At 38.2% G+C, this 18,764-nt stretch overlaps 2 protein-coding genes across 2 annotated transcripts in view; one reads left to right on the forward strand and one right to left on the reverse strand.

Annotated features, from left to right (window-relative positions):
* Positions 1-18,764, forward strand: part of LOC103108121 (C-C motif chemokine 15-like) — a 290,207-nt gene that overhangs the window by 119,646 nt on the left and 151,797 nt on the right. The window lies entirely within an intron of this gene.
* Positions 1-18,764, reverse strand: part of HEATR6 (HEAT repeat containing 6) — a 46,048-nt gene that overhangs the window by 21,883 nt on the left and 5,401 nt on the right. Inside the window, exons 3-10 of the mRNA XM_060203936.1 lie at positions 17,435-17,575; positions 16,839-16,954; positions 15,958-16,072; positions 13,802-13,903; positions 11,959-12,093; positions 8,881-9,176; positions 7,187-7,364; positions 259-465 (exon numbers count right to left, since the gene is read on the reverse strand). Of these exons, the coding sequence (XP_060059919.1) occupies positions 259-465; positions 7,187-7,364; positions 8,881-9,176; positions 11,959-12,093; positions 13,802-13,903; positions 15,958-16,072; positions 16,839-16,954; positions 17,435-17,575 (1,290 nt within the window). The remainder of the gene's footprint in view (positions 1-258; positions 466-7,186; positions 7,365-8,880; positions 9,177-11,958; positions 12,094-13,801; positions 13,904-15,957; positions 16,073-16,838; positions 16,955-17,434; positions 17,576-18,764) is intronic.

The following is an 18,764-nucleotide window of genomic DNA, read 5'->3' on the forward strand; positions in this document are numbered from 1 at the left end:
GAAGGGGAAAAGACATTAGCACTAATATTCTCATTGGTGTAACAATACTAATGATAAAGAATTATTTTTAGCAAATTATTTATTTGGATATATGGAGATCATAGGTGAGAACAGGCAAGTAGGTACAGACTTGCAAATAGGGTATTTTTAGAGAAAATCACCACTCAGTTATACTCTTAAATCAAGTTACTTTAGGGCAATGTAAAGCTAAAACAGATAACCCCCTTTTGTAGCTTACCAATAGCTTGGCACATTTACCTTAATGATCTGAGTAAGAGTCTGTGAGGATGACTCGGCCACCAAAGCTAACAAAAGACATCTGTGTAATTCTCTGATGCTAGAAGCAATCGTTACAGAGAAGGGAGTAAAAGCCCTTCTGTGGTCACTGGTATCTTCAGCCACAGAAAGAAACTGCTTTGAGCCCTCCAAGATGGCAGATAAAGCTTGCAAAGCACAGGCACGTGTCTGAAATTTCAGTATGATTCACATCAATTAGTATATATACATATATGATGATTTCAGAGTATTTAGGGTCATTTAATTAAAAGAATAAAACAAAGATAATCAAATCTTGAAAGCAGTCTTAAACTAGGCATTTATATAACACTTGAAAAAACAACACCTGAAATCACTTTGCTGTTACGCTTTCTTGCAGTAGGATGTTTAAGCTATACCATAATACAGGAAACTGAAATCATGAACCTAAGAATAACTTAGAGAATACAAGCACAAGAACAACTGGTGTTAAGTAGGAAAATAAATAAATAACACATTGAGGCTTTATTTCATATTAAAGATCCTAAGGACATTCTGATTTATACTCCACCTCACCCTGACAAGTGGGTGAGGGCTTGGAACTCTGAGCATACTCAACTTGGCAAATGCTGTTGGTGATCCAACTTCTAAGAAACTTTTTTTTTTCCCCACCAGGTTTATCACTGAGCTATAGTGCATGCCTAGTTCCACTGTCCCCAGAGACCATTTTCTTCCTCTTCTATCTTTCTCTCTCTCTCTCTCTCTTCCTTCCTTTCTTTCTTTCTCTCTCTCTCTCTCTCTCTCTCTCTCTCTCTCTCTCTCTCTCTTTCTTTCTTTCTTTCTTTCTGATAAAGGGGGAGAGACAGAGAGGAAGACAGAGAACAGACATAAAAGGATAAAAGGGAAGGCCCGTACAGCACTTGAAGCTTCCCCCTTGCAGGTGCTCAGGTATGGTGACATGTTCACCTTACCAGGTAAGCCACCACCTGGTCTCTTTAAACATGTTCTTAAGTTGCAGGAAAACAACACTATCTGGTGAGAGAATCTTTAAATAAAGAAAGGAACTTTTATCAATGAACTATTTTATTTGATGGGAAAAGCATCACTAACCACTGTTTTATTTTTAAAAAACTATTCTTCTTTATTTAAAAAATGTATCTGTTATATGAGAGGGGAAAGAAGAGGATGAGAGAAACACAGAGACACCAAACCATTGCTCAGCTCCAGCATAGGTGGTGCCATGATGCTACAGTCTCTGGGACCTGAGGTATGCAGGTTCTATCTCCTTTATAAAGTTAAAACACACACACACACACACACACACACAACTTTCAATTGACAACCTGATGATCTGGGTTTATTAAAATCAGAACAGAAGTAAGAAGAAAGTCAACTTGGGGCAGGGTGGTAGCGCATCTGGTTGAGTGCATGTGTTACAATGTGCAAGGACCCAGGTTCAAGTCCCTGGTCCCCACCTGCAGGGGGAAAGCTTTGCAAATGGTGAAGCAGTGTTGCAGGTGTCTCTATCCCCTCATGATTTCTGGCTGTCTCTATCCAGTAAATAAAACTTAAAAAGTCAACTTAACCAAAATCAAACATGAATGGTAAGTATAGGACGAATAATACGAACAAATCCTGTACCCACTTTGGCCAGACCACCCAAAAATACCAATCAACCATTTGCAGGGAATTAAAATTAATTCTATTAGCACCAAAAAAGCAAATGACCCCACCCAAAAATGGGCCGAGGATATGAACAAAACATTCACTTCAGAGGAGATCCAAAAGGCTAACAAACATATGAAAAACTGCTCCAGGTCACTGTCAGAGAAATGCAAATAAAGACAACATTGAGATACCACCTCACTCCTGTGACAATGGTATAAATCAAAAAGGACATTCAGCTTCCTGGGGATGTGGGGTGAGAGGGGACACAGTCTTTTGGTGGTGGGAATGGTGTCTATGTACACTCCTATTAAATTGTAGTCATATAAATCACTATTTAATTAATATGAGAGGGGGAAAAATTGATTATATGTCTCGAACTTTTTAAAACACAGACTGAGGAGTCTTTTTAATACATAGGCTGAGTCTTTGATATGTTGACTCTCTCAAAAGCCTAGACCAGGGAGCAGTGGCACAGCTATATACAAGATGTTGGGTTTTATACAACAAATCCTAACAAAGGGACTTTCAAAGTTAACCCAATTACCAAATAATGTGATGATAACAATAACTATCCATTGTTTTCTTGAATCCTAAGATAGCAGGAACCTCATATTTCCACTACAGAGCCTATATTTCCCCTAGTCCTGGAACCTTAGGGTGGGGCTCACTTTCCTGCATGCTTCTCTCAATTCATATCAAATAATATTGCATCTGCCGATCCCAACCTAATCAATGCAACGAGTGCCACCTCAGCATGCTTCACTTCAGAATGTGTCCACAGAGACTTCAGGTATGGAATGACAACCCTTCAGCTTCATTACTCGGGTGAGACCTTTCCTTTCATAGTATTCTCTAATTCCATTCCAGGTGGTTCACTTCCTAACAAAGTCCCAAAACCTAGATATAGACCAGGTCCCCAGAGAGAGAGCATATGTTCACACATATCCATAAACTAGGGCAAAATATAGTCTGCAGTGAATACTCCCCAACACTTGATCTATACTATTCCAGCCTTTAGGTCCATAACTGTTCAACAATTTGTTTGGCTTTGTATGTTAACTCTCTTTTCAGCCACCAGGTTCCAGATGTCAGCAGGATGCGACCAGACTTCCCTGGACAGACGACCCCACCAGTGTGTCCTGGAGCTCCGCTTCCCCAGAGGCACACCCTAGGGAAAGAGGCAGACTGGGCATATGGATTGACCAGTCAACGCCCATGTTCAGCGGGGTAGCAATTACAGAAGCCACAATGACCCACAATGCAACCCACAATGACCTTGGGTCCATACTCCCAGAGGGATAAAGAATGGGAAAGTTATCAGGGGAGGGGAAGGGATTTAGAGATCTGGTGGTAGGAATTGTGTGGAGTTGCACCCCTCTTATTTTATGGTTTTGTTAATGTCTCCTTTTTAAGATAAATAAATTAAAAAAATTAATTCTAGGATATAATCTAAATATCTAGTCAACATGAAGTATTTCTGAGTCTGATATTAAGAAAGGTTTTCCAAGTAACCAAGGAATAAAAGATTTTGCAGACCTTTTGTAGAGTGAAATCAAACAAAGGAAAAAAACCAGCCTTATTGCTTCAAGAACTAATTTGTAGCAGTATGAGTTTTTGGCATTAAACATAACTACTGAAAATCAGGAAACTCATTATGTAGTAGGGAACTGTGCACATATGAGAGAGAGAGAGAGAAAATGTGTACATATCAGTTAATCTGAGAAGAATCAAAATAAGAGTCTGGAAAATGTTTTCTGTAATTAGGCTTGCAGGTCACATGGTCTCTGTAGCAGCCATGATTCCAATAAAATTTTATTTTACTTTCACTATCAGTCCTTATGGACAGTAAAATCTGAACTTCATATAGATTTCTCATGTCAAATTCAAAAAAATATAAAAACTATTATCAACTCATGCATCATATAACCAACCAAACAAACAAAAAACAGGTATTAAGTCAGATTTGGTCCATAGACCATGGTTTGACAATCCCTGATTAGAGAATTGGTCTGAACAACAACATCAAAGAACATTTATTTAAGGCACAGCAAAATAGCTCTCATGGAAAGGAACCTGTTTTGCCATAAATGCAAGCCACATTCAGACCCAGCTGCTATGGCACTGGAGGAAAGTTTCCATACAGTTGTTTCCCTCTCACTCTAAAAAGCACCTTCCTTCCTCCTTTCTATCTGAAAAAAAGTTGGTCCAAAACAGCAAAGACCTGGCAATGACACAATTAAAAATGGAGTTGTGCTAATAAAATAAAGAGAACAGAATAATGTTTAGCATTAACATAGGAAGGTGTTTAGAGGTTGAACCTGGTCCTCAGGCATGCAAATACTGTGCTCTAATATGCTGAGCGCTATCTCCTCAGCCCTTCTGTTGTTTTTGGTTTTTTGTCTTTAAGAATGCTAAGCAGTGAGCCAACAGTGGCACACTTGGTTAGGTGCTCACATTACAATGTGCAAGGACCTGGGTTCAAGCCCATGGTTCCCACCAGCAGGGGGAAAGCTTTGTGAGTGGTGAAGCAGGGCTGCAGATGTCTCTGTCTCTCTCTCTCTATCTCCTACTTCTTTCTCAATTTCTCTGTCTCTATCCAATAAATAAAGATATTTAAAACATTTTTTAAAATGCTAAGCAGTTTTTCATTTCTCCAAGACCTACTATGACTTTCCTCTTTGTCAGTCACATAAGCAAAACCATGCCTAGCTTCCTCCGGTGTTTTCCAGATTCTCTTCCCTTTCATTGATGGTATAAAAAGTATAAAAGAAGATTCCAGGGGCCAGGTGGTGGCACACTGGCTTAAGCCATAGTATAAAGCATAAGGACCTATGCAAGTATCCCAGTTCCAGGCCCCAGCTCCCCACCTGCAAGGGAGAGGGGGGTTACTTCACAAGCAGTGAAGCAGGTCTGCAGGTGTCTATCTTACTGTCTCTATCTTCCCCTCCCCCTTCAATTTCTCTGTGTCCTATCCAAAAAATCAAAAATAAATAAATAATAAAACAAGATTCATGGTGATAAACTCTTTGAGTTCTGGCGGAATGGAGGAACAGAGCCCTCTGGTTTACTTCTATCATTTACCCCTATGGGAGTATGAACCAAAATTCTTTCTGGGGTACAGAAGGTAGGAGTTCCGGCTTCTATAATTGCTTCTCTGCTGAACATGGGTGTTGGCAGGTTGATCCATACCTCGAGATTGCTTCTGTTTTCTTCCTAGTTGGGTAGGGCACCAGAAGAAATCTTTTATCTTTTTTCCTCATCCCATTGCTTGCATTCAGAAGTTAAATGCAAGAACAAACTTGAGAGATACCCAAGTCAAGCAGGATACTTTTCAGCATGTAAGATTTTTCATGACATCCAAAGTCAAATGTATAAAAAATATGAAGATATAAATTATTATGGAAATAATTTCAATCCACTGTCACCAAATCTGGCTTTATAACCTTTCTGTACCCATATCCCAAACCTACATGTCCCCATCACCTTAGCTGAGCAGCTGCATTTTGCATGGTGCTTCTGGCCTACTACTTGTTCTATGGCACCATCTCTCTGGCTACTGCTTACAGTACCCCATAGCTGGTGGTCTTAGAGTTTTCCATAATTACTAGAATGGTCTATTCATCTATTTGTCATGATTTGTTTTTTTCTTCCAAGTTTTCATGTGCTATTGATTCAGTTAATTGGTAAATGTTTTGCTGGTTTAACTACTCAGGGCGTTGGGTATTTGAAATGCCTGATAAGGTGTTTTCTTTTAAGTGTAATTAAGGCTATTGTACTTTTCTTCATCCTACAAGAGTTTGTGAAGAGTCTAGAAATTTTCTTACATATAACTAGCTTCAAGGAGATGATCATAGAAATTCCAATGTTTTGTAAATAGCTAGTTTTCTTTTTTAAAAGGAAAAAAAAATCTTAAAAACAGAAAATAAGTGGTCTGGGAGGTGGCGCAGTGGATAAAGCATTGGATTCTCAACCATGAGGTCCTAAGTTCAATCCCCGGCAGCACATGTACCAGAGTGATGTTTGGCTCTTTCTCTCTCTCCTCTCATTCTCATGAATAAATAAATATTTTTAAAAAAAACACAGAAAAGAAGTAATATGATTGTCCTAATGAGAACAGCTAGACGCCATTCAGTAATGACTGCTCCTCTACTTGTAAAGCTTCCCCTTGTAGGCACTTTAATTTGGGTCCTCAAGCATGGTAAAGTGTGCACTATACTAAGTGTGTCAATGCCAGTCCCTGCCGCATGACTCATGTTTGTTGTTATGAAAGAAATCTAAATATTTTTAGCGGACTATTTTCCTTAGTGGGCTAAGAAGCTGAATTCTAGTTTAAAAAAAAATATCCAAGTAGGGGTAAATGCTTGGTTAACCATGGCTTTTTTGCTACAGCTGTCTATCACTGCCAAGTTATTTTTTTGTCTGTTTTCTTTTCTTTTTTTTTTTTAAATATTTATTTTATTTATTTATTCCCTTTTGTTGCCCTTGTTGTTTATCATTGTTGTTATTATTGTTGTTGTCATTGCTGTCGTCATTGTTGGATAGGACAGAGAGAAATGGAGAGAGGAGGGGAAGACAGAGAGGGGGAGAGAAAGACAGACACCTGCAGACCTGCTTCACCGCCTGTGAAGCAACTCCCCTGCAGGTGGGGAGCCGGGGGCTCGAACCGGGATCCTTACGCCGGTCCCTGCGCTTTGCGCCACGTGCGCTTAACCCACTGCGCTACCTCCCGACCCGTCTGTTTTCTTTAATATTTATTTATTTGATAGGATAGAGAGAAACTGAGAGGTGGAAGGGAGATAGAGAGGAAGAGAAAGAGAGACACCTGCAGTGCTACTTCACTGCTAGTGAAGTTTCCCCCCTGCAAGTGGGGACCAAGGCTTAAACCCGGTGTCTTTGTGCATTGTAACACGTACACTCAACAAGATGTGCCATTGCTTGGTCCTATTTTTTTTTTCTTTTTCTTTCAAAAGAAGGTTTTCTCATTAAATTATGTAAATTTTTGTTACATGTGAATGTAAAAACATAGGAGTTGAAAGAAATGTTGTTTGTATAGTTCTACACTTCATAAAACATTGTAAGCTTTTCCCTAAATCATTATGTACCAGACCATTTCACTGAGTGCATAAGCCACTTTCCATATTTTCCTATTATAAACACCATGGCATTTTAAGAAAAAAGGAATGAAGCACAGATACTTCAGTGTAGCTCATAGGGAAGTCAATCTCAAGTCAGCACTTGGGCCTGTATAAATAAAAGCTCCTACCTTTGGAGAAGGGTCTTTTAATGTAAGAGTCATCAATGATACAGACTGTGGACTTCCGAGCTCAGGTGTATCAGGAATAAAAGCTGACCAGTAGCCATACAGAACTTTTTTTTCTATTGATTTTATAGTAGAAAGAAAGCAAGCTAGTGCTGCTTGGCGAACTCTGGCTTGAAAAGACCTTCAATATGGAAGAGAAGGGGGGTAAAAAAAAAGACTTTCAATTTTTTTGTGTGTGACTTTCAATTCTTCTTTAAAAATGTAAACATGAAATGCTATTTATCTCAGCTCAAAAGTTGATTGAGAAATTCAACACTCCAAGTAAGTCCTAAAGATGCCAACATGTTATTAAAACTATATTTATAAATATTCAAATATGTTAAATCGACTTTTATAAAACAATTTCATAAAACCCACAATATAAAATACAACTAGATAGAGAGTAAGAGGGCAGACTTTCAATTTTAGGAAACTAGTATCAGATATAAAACACTGCAGAGTCTCCATTTATCCACCAATTTGTGCATGTATCAAGCAATTACTGAGGCTGGCAGACATAAGCTAAGTCCCCACCCTTTACAAGCTTATTAATGGCAGAGAGAGCAAAAGAGATGACATAAACAACACTAAGACAGAGATAAGTTAGTCATATGGGAAGGGTACCTTAGCCAGAATTGGGGATGGGGGGGCCTGCATCAGAAAAGGTTTTTCAGAATGTATAACTGCTGAATGGATACCAAATATAAGTAGTGGTTAATAAAGAAAAAATTTTTAAAGTGAGAGAAAGAATATCCCAGAAAGGCAAAAGATACAAAGGCAGATCAAGAGAACATGGGTCAATGTAGAGGATACAAAGCCAAGATTGGCACCAAAGTAAGACTCTGGGGAGGGGTGGAGTGCTCAGGTCCTGGAACACAATGGCAGAGGAGGACCTAGAGGGGGTTGAATTGCTATGTGGAAAACTGAGAAACATTACACATGTACAAACTACTGCATTTTACTGTTGACTGTAAACCATTAATCCCCCAATAAAGGGAAAAAAAAAAGCTAATATTAGTATATTCCCACATATGCGATTTCACCTCTTCTGATCCACTTTTTTTATCCAAATAGAGAAGAGTTGTGTGTGTGTGTATGTGTGTGGGGGGGTTTACTACACCACCAGAGCTTGCCTCACTCATATGGTACTGGGATTCAAACCTGGACTACACGCATGCCATGGCATGTACCCAAGCCAGTGAACTATCTTTCTGATCCACAAGGCTAAGGAGTGTGTGTATGTGAACTGACATAACATGAATCCCAGTCTTGTGCATATATTACAGAGCAGCCTCTCTAACACAGTAATTAGATGGGATCAGGCCTGTGTATTGTGGTATGGCTATAGACACATAGTATTCTCTTTTGGGGGGCGAGTATGAAAGGAAAGCGAGAAAGAATGGGAGAACAAAAGATACTAAAGCACCACTCCCTCATCCATGGAATTCCCTTGGCACTCATTATGATGTTCCCATGTGGTGCCAAGCATTCAAACCAGGGTTTCATGCATGGGAAGGCCTTATGCACTCTCTACTCCATGAGTTGTCTCCCTTGTCTGAAGTCCCTGTGATTTTTTAAGCAAAGTTGTGTGTGTGTGTGTGTGTATGTCATATATAGTATAGAATATAAAACATGTAACAACAAAATACTATTATTACCTAATTTTACTTTGCATGCCTCCTTCAGCATCTGAATAGTCGGACTCACTACTGCTGACCCATTTCCAACTGGAAGAACTGAAGGGTAGGGCAACTTGGTCTTTTCCTACAACATCACTTTCATCTGCTAGCAAACTCTGGACACCACTGGATGAGAAACGCTGAGTGTTCCCTTCATTCAGGCTCACTCTGTCTGAGACAGTGCTTGGGGTCGTTTCTCTTTCATCATCGTCATTATCCTCTTCTTCTGTTTGCTGGCTTTTCTTTGTCTTTACTTTTGACTTTTTCTTTTTATTCTAATGTTGGAAGCAAAATGAAAACATTATGAGAGCTATTTCAAAATAGTGTTTTAACTGAAACACTGGTATTTTCTTATTTGATAATTATATATGTTCACAACAATGTAATTTGAAAAGAGAAAAATAGCATTTTAAAAAATATTTTAGGTGTCAGGCATTATGCTAAGTACTTACATACATCCTATGGAACTATAAGAAGGAAAAGTATGAAATACATGGAACAGATCAAAGTTGTAGCCATAACAACTTTATTTCTGTGACCCTGAGAAAGTAACAAGTCTCTCTGAGGTTGGCCTTCTTCATCTATAGCTATAAGGTTAATACCACACACCTTGCACAGCTGTGAAAGCACTCAATTCTGTTCAACTTGGGTTCATCAGTACAAGACAATTGAGGGCTAGAGAAAGTGACATGAGTGACTAAATGTTCAGTTCTTCCAAATAAGATACTTAACTAGCATCACTTTAGATGTATAGGAGAGACAGTAATCTATCACATAAAATGCATGCTTTTATGCATCAGGGCTTTATTATAGACATTAAGAAAAAGCCAGCTTCAGGCTGGGAGTATGGACCAACCTGCCAATGCCCGTGTTCAGCAAAGAAGCAATTACAAAAGCCAGACCTTCCACCTTCTGCACCCCATAATGAACCTGGGTCCATGCTCCCAGAGAGGTAAAGAATAGGAAAGCTTTCAAGGGAGAGGAGAGGATACAGGACACTGGTAGTGGTAACTGTATGGAATTGCACCTTATACTATGTCCTTATTGATATATTTATTATTTTATAATTTTTGAAAAGGGGGGAAGCCAGTTTCTTTTCCTCCAATGTCCACTGACAGTTAGATGTCCTTGAAATCTGCACTCCTTTCTGCATCTCAAAGTCCTTGACCTTGAAATAAACTCCCCATCACTTCTTTTTGACCAGAGCACTGCTCAGCTGTGGCTTATGGTGGTGTTAAACTTGGGACTTTGGAACCTCAGGCAAAATAGTTTCTTTGTATAACCATTATGCTATCTACCTCTGCCCCCCATCGCTTCTATCTTAAATTATATATGTGGCTTCAGACTCATATCTTTTCACTTGTTACCATAATGTGTTTTCTAAAATACAAATCTGATTATATCACTATCCTATTAAGAGTCCCCACTAAATTTCTACCACCTATATGATAAAATCCTTAACTCTTTAGCAAACAATACAAAATTCTTGTGATTGGGGCTCCTCTACATACTTGGTCTACCCTTCCTTCCCCTGCTCCCACAACATCTGACATTCCAGCCCTACCGATTTACAACAGGCTATGCGGGTGGAGGTAGATAGCATAATGGCTATGCAAACAGACTGTCATGACTGAGGCTCTGAAGTCCCAGGTTCAATTCCCTGCACCACTATACACCAGAGCTGATCAGTGCACTAGTTAAAAAAAAAAAAAAAAGGGACTGCCTACAACAGGCTATGCATACTCTCATTAATTATGCTGTATGCATCTTTTATTCCCTCAAAATCAACTGTTCTCCTTTCTTCTCTGTGCTACTACTCATTCTTGAGTCTTAATTTAATCACCTTTTAAAAAGCCTCCTCTTATTTGGATTGGGTGACCTGAATGTGTTCCCAAAGTAGCCTGTGAATATTCTGATAAAAAAAAAAAAGATTTATTGCATTATAGCTGTTTATCCACCTATCCCTTCTCAAACTCCTTAAAACTGAGCCTATATCCTTAATGCTTCACACATGTCTGGTATGCTGTAAATGTCAAATAAGGAAAAGAATTTCTAATTATATGCATTTCTATCATTTATAATACCCTGGTCTAATCATTAACAATTTTATTAGTGATTACATTTCTAGGTATAATACCTTGGCCATATAATCTCTCTATTTTAGATTTCCCAACAGAATCATAAGGGAGATGGCAGCTGATTGAACAGGCTGAGAAATCTGGTGAATGTAAAGAGTGGGGACAGGGTGAGTCGGCTTGTAGGTAGGTTTCTTCTTCTTTTTTAAAAATTTATTTATTTTCCCTTTTGTTGCTCTTGCTGGTTTTTATTGCTGTCGTAGTTATTGTTGTTGTCGTTGTTGGATAGGACAGAGAGAAATGGAGAGAGGAGGGGAAGACAGAGACGGGGAGAGAAAGACAGATACCTGTAGACCTGCTTCACCACTTGTGAATCAACTCCCCTACAGGTGGGGAGCCGGGGGCTCGAACCAGGATCCTCACGCCAGTTCTTGAGCTTGGCGACACGTGCGCTTAACCCACTGTGCTACCGCCAAACTCCCCTGTAGGTAGGTTTCTAATGATCTAGAGAGGGGTTAGCAAATCAGTCTAAAGGGCAAATCCAGCCAGTGCACAGCCCATTCCTAAAAGTAAAGTTTTACTTGAACATAGCTAAGTTCATTCATTTACACAGTGTCTAAGGCAGTTTTTATACAAGATGACAGTTTCAAGAGAAATATAAATGACTTACCAGATTGTCTTTTACAGAAAAAAAAAATTGTTAACTTACAATCTTGAGAATTTGAGGGATAGAGATGCTTGGCTTTGGACATAAAATGAATGCCCACTTTATAGCTATTATACTCACAACCTAGACCTCTTAGTATAAAATGCTTTAACTAGTATTTTTAACACAGTGATAAATTTAAATTTACTATGCTAAAAACCTTAAATTGGATCAAACTCAAGGTGAAACTTCCATACTATAAGAATACTTATCACAGAAGACACAATAGATCAAGTAATGAAAAGCAACTCACTACTTAAATCTAAAAAGACGTACCAGAGTTGGTCGAGAAATACTGGGTTCAGGCTGTGGTTTGACAGGTGGTCGTCCATCATACTGAGGAAGTGGAGTGGGATATAAAACTGTGGGCATCTCTATATTCAGTCCAGGGAGTCCATGAAACATGGATTTCTAATAACAGTGATTAAAGAAACACACACAAAACATAAATCAAATTGCATAATTATCATGTTCTAGATTCATGTTTAAAATTACTAAGAACATAAAAACACAGAAAACAGTTAGCCTGAAGGTGTGTGGTTTAGTTAAGTATCATCTAACTTCCAGCTGGAACTGGTTTGATTACATAAGATTTTAGTTTATTTATTTTCTCATTCTTTTTATTAGATTTTAATCCAATTGTTTTGTCTAGTTTATCTATGTTCATAGCTATCTACTGGATTGCAGAAGGAAAGAATCAAATTTGTGGTCATGATAAAGCTATATTACTACACATGGCTTTTACCTGAGACCAGGGCAAAGCTTCTTAATGTTACCTGGTAAATTGCAGACTGCTGAGTCCCTGAGAGGCTGACTTGACTTTCTCACTGTCTGACCAACTTAAAAGCCAAAGAATGACAGTGTTTTAACATATCTTTTTAAGTGTATATGAGAGAGACATCAGAGCTCTGCTCTGCCATTTTATGTGGTACCAGGGACTGAAACCAGGCCTCATGCATACAAGGTCTGAGCTCTACCACTGAGCCAACACCCTTACCCTCCAAACATATAACTGTGTGTGTATTTGTATTTTCTCTTAGAATTTTTTATTAGTGGTTTAAAATATCACAAGATGGGAGTCGGGCGGTAGCACAGCAGGTTAAGCGCACGTGGCGCCAAGCTCAAGGACCCACGTAAGGATCCTGGTTCGAGCCTCTGGCTCCCCACCTGCAGGGGAGTCTGAAGCAGTTCTGCAGGTATCTATCTCTCCCAGTCTCTGTCTTCCCCTCCTCTCTCCATTTCTCTCTGTCCTATCCAACAATGACATTAATAACTACAACAATAAAACAGGGGCAACAAAAAGGGAATAATTATTAAAAAAAGAAAATTAAAAAATATATAAGATAACAGGCATATAGTTTCACATCACAGCTTTCACCAAAATTCTGTGCCCCCACCTCACCCCTCAGCTTCCTAATAATAATTACTATAGTTCTCTCAAAGTCTAAGAGACAGGTTACTTTTTTTTCTTGGCAAGTTGATGCCAACACACATCCTTGACTGGTCTGTCTATGACATGGAGGGGAAAGGCAAGTTCTGATTCTTCATTTATTATAAACAGGCTCAAGATAATCTAAAATTACAGATTATACTCATAATTTATTCCTACTAAAATTCAGAGACAAAATTTTAAATTTTGAAATATTGAGTAAAAAATGTATTGCTTTCAATTCTTAATTTTAAGTATGCTTGAACATAAAACATTTTCTTCTTAAAATATAATATTCCTGGGGAGTGGGCAGTGGCACAACCCCCACAGGGAACACGTTACTATGCTCAAGGACCCAGGTTCAAGATCCCAGTCCCCACCTACAGGGGGTAAGCTTCCCGAGTAGTGGAACAGTGCTACAGATGTCTCTCTTCCTCTCTCCTTCTCTTGCCACTCTACCTATTTCTCTGTCTCTATAAAGAAAAAAATGAAAGGAAAAAGAAAAAAAGTAGCCACTGGGAGCATTGTTCGGGTACAAGTTCCACGGATAACTCAGGTGTGGGAAAAACCAATTATATTCCTTTAAGAGCTGGACTTATACTGATAGGATTAAGCGATCCTTAAGCCTGGGGTTAGGAAATAAAGTATCTATAGTGAGGACTAGGGGGGGTTAAACAGGCAATATCTTACCTTTAGCACAGCTAGAAGTGCTCCAAGTTCATCAGTTTGTGTCAGTTTCATCTTTCCACCATTCAGAAGTGACTGTATACCTTTTAATGCATTTTGTAACAACTACAGGGAACAAAGGGGACAAATTAAAAAGTAGATGAAAAGATAGTTGATGAACTGCTGCTAATTATTATATTTTTAAAATATTTTTCTATTTATTTTTTATTTTACTTATGTATTTGACAGACAGTCAAAAATCAAGAGAGATGGAGGAGATAGAGAGAAAAATACCTGCAGCCCTGCTTCATCACTCATGAAGCTTTCCTCCCTGCATGTGGGGGCTGGGGGCTCAAACCCAGGTCCTTGCACATTGTAACATGTGTGCTCAACCAGGTGTGCCACCACCCGTCCCCTTAATTATTTTTTAGAAGGATAAAGTGTTCTTATGAATAACAATGACCTCATTATATGTGTTTATAAACCTGTATATATAAATGGTTGCGAAAAAAAGAGAGAAAGACATCCTGTGAGAAGAAAGTGATAGGAATAAAGAAGTGACGACAGACATTAGAAGTGGCGAATCTGCAAAGCAACCACTTCAAGTGCTCCTAAGTCCTAAGAATGTATGTAAGAGCATGTTTTTGAAGAGAAATTCTGATCAACACTGATTTTTTTAAAATAAAAAATCTTTTATTGGATAAAGACAGAGAAATTGAGAGGCATAGGGGAGGTAGAGAGGGAGAGAGACAGAGAGACACCTGTAGCTCTGCTTTGCCACTCATGAAGCTTCCCCCCACTGGTGGGGCCAGGGGCTTGAACCTGGGTCCTTGTGTACTGTAATGTGTGTGTTTAACAAGATGACCTACCCCTGGTCACCTGATTTTTCTTTTTTTTTTTTTACTCAGTTACTTCATTTCTAGATGTCCTTATGAAATACTTCCCACATGGAGATAAACTCTAGCCTTGTTTGAAATAGTGGAAACTTTGAGAAAACTTTTAAAAAGTCACAAAACAACATATCTAATGTGTTCTTTCTATGCTCATTTATATAGAGAAAAAAAAATCTAGGGGGTCTATGAAACAAACTGCTCCCATTATTCTCTCAATAAAGAATTAGGAAATTTTCAAACTTCCAGGAGGCGTGGCCATGGAGTAACAGGGAATTTTCCGTCTTTCTTCGTTTCTTACACGCTGCCAGGGCTTTGCAGGTATGCACAATTTTATTGATCTAGGCAGACTATTCTTTTCATTTGTCATTTATTCAGAGTGAAAGCAGCAAAGGAAGGAGATTAGAGGCAGAAACAAAGATGAGAGATACCACAGCACTGCTCGATCACTGTAAAGCTTCCCCTGTATATGGTGCTCCTATGTGGTGGCTGGGGGCTCAATCAGGATTCTCACACATAGTAAAGTATGAGCTCTACTGGGTGAGCCATCTCCCAGTCTCCACAGGTATTTCAGTGTCCAAAATCTATACATTCACACTGAATTTAAAACATGTCAACAGACAGTCATACTTAATAAGATTTTTTTGTTTTACTTTTCTGACCACAGTACTATTCAGCTCTAGCCAAACCTATAATCTCTCACATGCAAGTCCATGCACTACTGCTGGGCTATCTCACTGACCAGATTTAAAAAAAGAGAGGAATGACTGTAGATATTGCTACAATCTGCTTTTCACCCTTCTATCTAAAGGAAAGTTAACAAGCCTGAAATGGCATCACTTTTATAGTTGTGGGGGAAAAAATAGGATCTTAAAAAAAAATTATTGTGACTTAAGCCCAAAAGATAAATTTTTAGTTTCTTTAGGTTCTAAGCATTCCACTTTGCCTATATCTTTAGACAAAACCAGTAAAGCATCTAAATTCAACTCTTAAAACTGTCAATATCTTTTTTTTTTCTTTGTTCTAATTTTTATTAGATAGAATAGAGAGAAATTGAGAGAGGACAAATAGAGAGAAAGATAGACACCTACAGACCTGTTTCACCACTTGTGAAGTGGACTCTGCAGATGGGGAGCAGTGGCTCCATCAGGTCCTTGCACTTGGTAATATGCGTGCTTAACCAGTTGTGCCACCGCCTGGCCCAACTTTAACTCTTTAATAACAACTTCCATTCTAGTTACTTATAGACAAATCTGTAATACTCACAACTTAATGGGTAGTCTCACCTACCATGCAAAATGTGATATCGTCCATTTCAGGTGATTTTGGAGACTGTAAAGTGGTTAAGAAAGCTTGGAAACAGATGTTTTGGTAGTATTCATCCATGCACGGCTGACCTGGCATGCTAAAACACATAGAAAACAACTCAAGCTCAATTTCCTTTAAAATGAGTCTTGTAAAATAAACAAGACATATTAGTAATACAGAATAACAAAGTTAAAATACATCTCAAAATACAACTGTTATAAATAATCACTGAAGCAGAAAAGGTACAAAGGCTGGCATGAAGAAGAAAAAGAAAAGAGTGGTTTCCATAGGGAAATATAGTAACTTACAGTGGAAGAAGTATGGAGAAGGAGAAATCTTTTTTTAGTTCTGCCTTTCAGTTCAAAGAGGGAAACAGTGCAGACAGGTTCTGTCAAGCTAGTCACATGACTGAACCTGCTTTCTTGGTCAGTTGACAACACTGTGCTATACAGAGATAGGTACCAAACACCAGTATAAGTTGTTCTGTTTATATCTCATTGCCTGCACTTAGAAATGGACATCTGGGATAGATGTCATTTTCTTAGAAGAAATTGACCTTGACAGATAAATCTCACCAAAATTTTAATTCATGTGATAGAATTTCTAAAAGTATAATTAGAATTTATAGTAACAGAAAACAAAACCTTGACATATTGTACATTTATCCCTTTAATCACATTTGAAGAATAAAGTCTAGGTCTACCCTCTTTATTTTATTTTCCACTTTAATAAAGAATTTAGGAAATGCAGAGCAGGTTACTTTTCTAAATTGGTTCTGGCATTGAACAGATGAAATCAACTACAAAAGGCTCACAGGAGGCTCTTTCTTGTTACTACTGAGAGATCTGACAGAATCCACCTACCTGAGACATAAGTTTGCCATGCAATGTACAGCAGCTCTCCTGACTTCAGGGTCAGAATAAGTCACATCACTCAACTTCATCAAGAGTCCATTCTTGCCTAGCAAGTCTCCAAGGTACTGAAACAAAGTAACAGTCAATATCAGGCAAACAAAAGCTTCCTAGGAAATACTACACTTTAGGCAAGTTTTACTTTATTTTACCTAAACTAAAGGGCAATTAAGCACCAAAAGACAAGGTGAATTTTTCAGGAATATATGCAAAATATGCTAAAAAAAAAAAAAAAGGAGGAAAAGAGAAAAAAAGTCTCGTTAGTCTTCACTGCATAGAAGATGGTAATAATAATCCACGGTGGTTAGTATTTACTGAATACCAAGCCCTTTACAAGTACTACCTCAGGTCATCCTCAGAGAAATTATTTGTTTATCCTCCCAAAGGATATATTCTTTTTTACAAATAAGGGAACAAAGTTCAGAGTGGATGAATAAGGCTTGCTCAACGTTACACATCTAACTAGTAGCAGAGTAAAATCAGACATGTAATTCCAGAGGCTGTGCTCCTAAACTCTCAAAGGAAAGATCAAACACAGTTTAAACTACCTTATGACATTTTGAGCCATTGCAGTAAACCAGAGCTGCCAGAGCTTGAAGAACTTTTAGGTGCGTCCAAGAACTACACTGCTGAATAGCAGCAACAGTATATGCCAATAGGAAATCCAAGTTTTGTTCATCAACGATCACCTATCAATAGACAGGGAAAAACGTGTAATTAAACTCCTAAAGAACAGTTTTCATTATTTTCAGACATGTATACTGAAGCTGTTTAAGAAAGAGTTTATGAGGGGACAGGCAGTAGCACACCTGGTTAAACAAACATATTAAACTGTGCAAGGATCCAGGTTCAAGCCCCCCTGCCCCACCACTAGGGAGAAAGCTTCATGAGCAGTGAAGCAAATACTGCAAGTGTCTGTCTCTTTCCCCTCCAATTTCTCTGTCATATCAAATAAGGAAAAATAAATACACACACACACACACACACACACACACATATAGAAGAGTATATGTATGTGTTCCTTGTGTCAACAAGATCAGCTCTAATGGAATTAAAATTTTTGATCAAGACAATGTCTTCTTGCCCCAGGGCCTTGCTCACTTATTTCCCTTTACCCTCCACTCAGAGAACACCTGACAAAGTTCAAGATAGCAGAATGGAAAAATACCAATATGTCTCTTATTAGGAGCTACCTTTCTTGGAATTTGTGGCATGAGTTGTTTGTTTCTTGCTTTTAATTCTTTACCTACTCTGAGTTGGCTTTTCTGTTTCTTGCAGCCAGAACTCTAATTCACATACTGCTAACTGATAAGTTTTGTTCTCTTCACTACATTCACATATTCATATGGTAACACGTAATAAATTCAATGTTTGAACCGTTCCTAAATTTATTATTTTTATTTAGTAAGTTGGAAATGGTTCTAGAAAAAGGAGAGTTGCAATATAGTGTTAAGAATAACAGGGCTCTATCTAGTGTCTTCCTGCCTCCAAACAAGTTCTTATGTTAATAATAATAGTAATAATAATAATAATAATAACAGCTTTGAAAAAGGAAAAAAACATTCGTGGGAGAGTAGAAAATTATTTTAATTTAGATCTATCTTGATCAAGATCTATTCTAGATAGAGTCTAAAAATTCTGAAGACTGGAGACCGTGATATTGGTTTCCTGAACCAAACAGAAAGGAATACCACTAGTGGATAAACTTCTAGAGTTGTACAGAATATTACTGGGGTAACTGTATTTGTTCTATCATCACTCTTACTAAGGGATCTCTTTTGTTCACAGCTTCTCAAAAATAAAAACTGGCCCTATTATACCGATGGAAAATGTAGCATTTCAAAAGTTTTTCCTTATTCTCAAAATTCATGATCTGAA

The sequence above is a fragment of the Erinaceus europaeus genome, chromosome 12, assembly GCF_950295315.1.
Source record: "Erinaceus europaeus chromosome 12, mEriEur2.1, whole genome shotgun sequence".
NCBI classification, from domain to species: Eukaryota; Metazoa; Chordata; class Mammalia; order Eulipotyphla; family Erinaceidae; genus Erinaceus; species Erinaceus europaeus.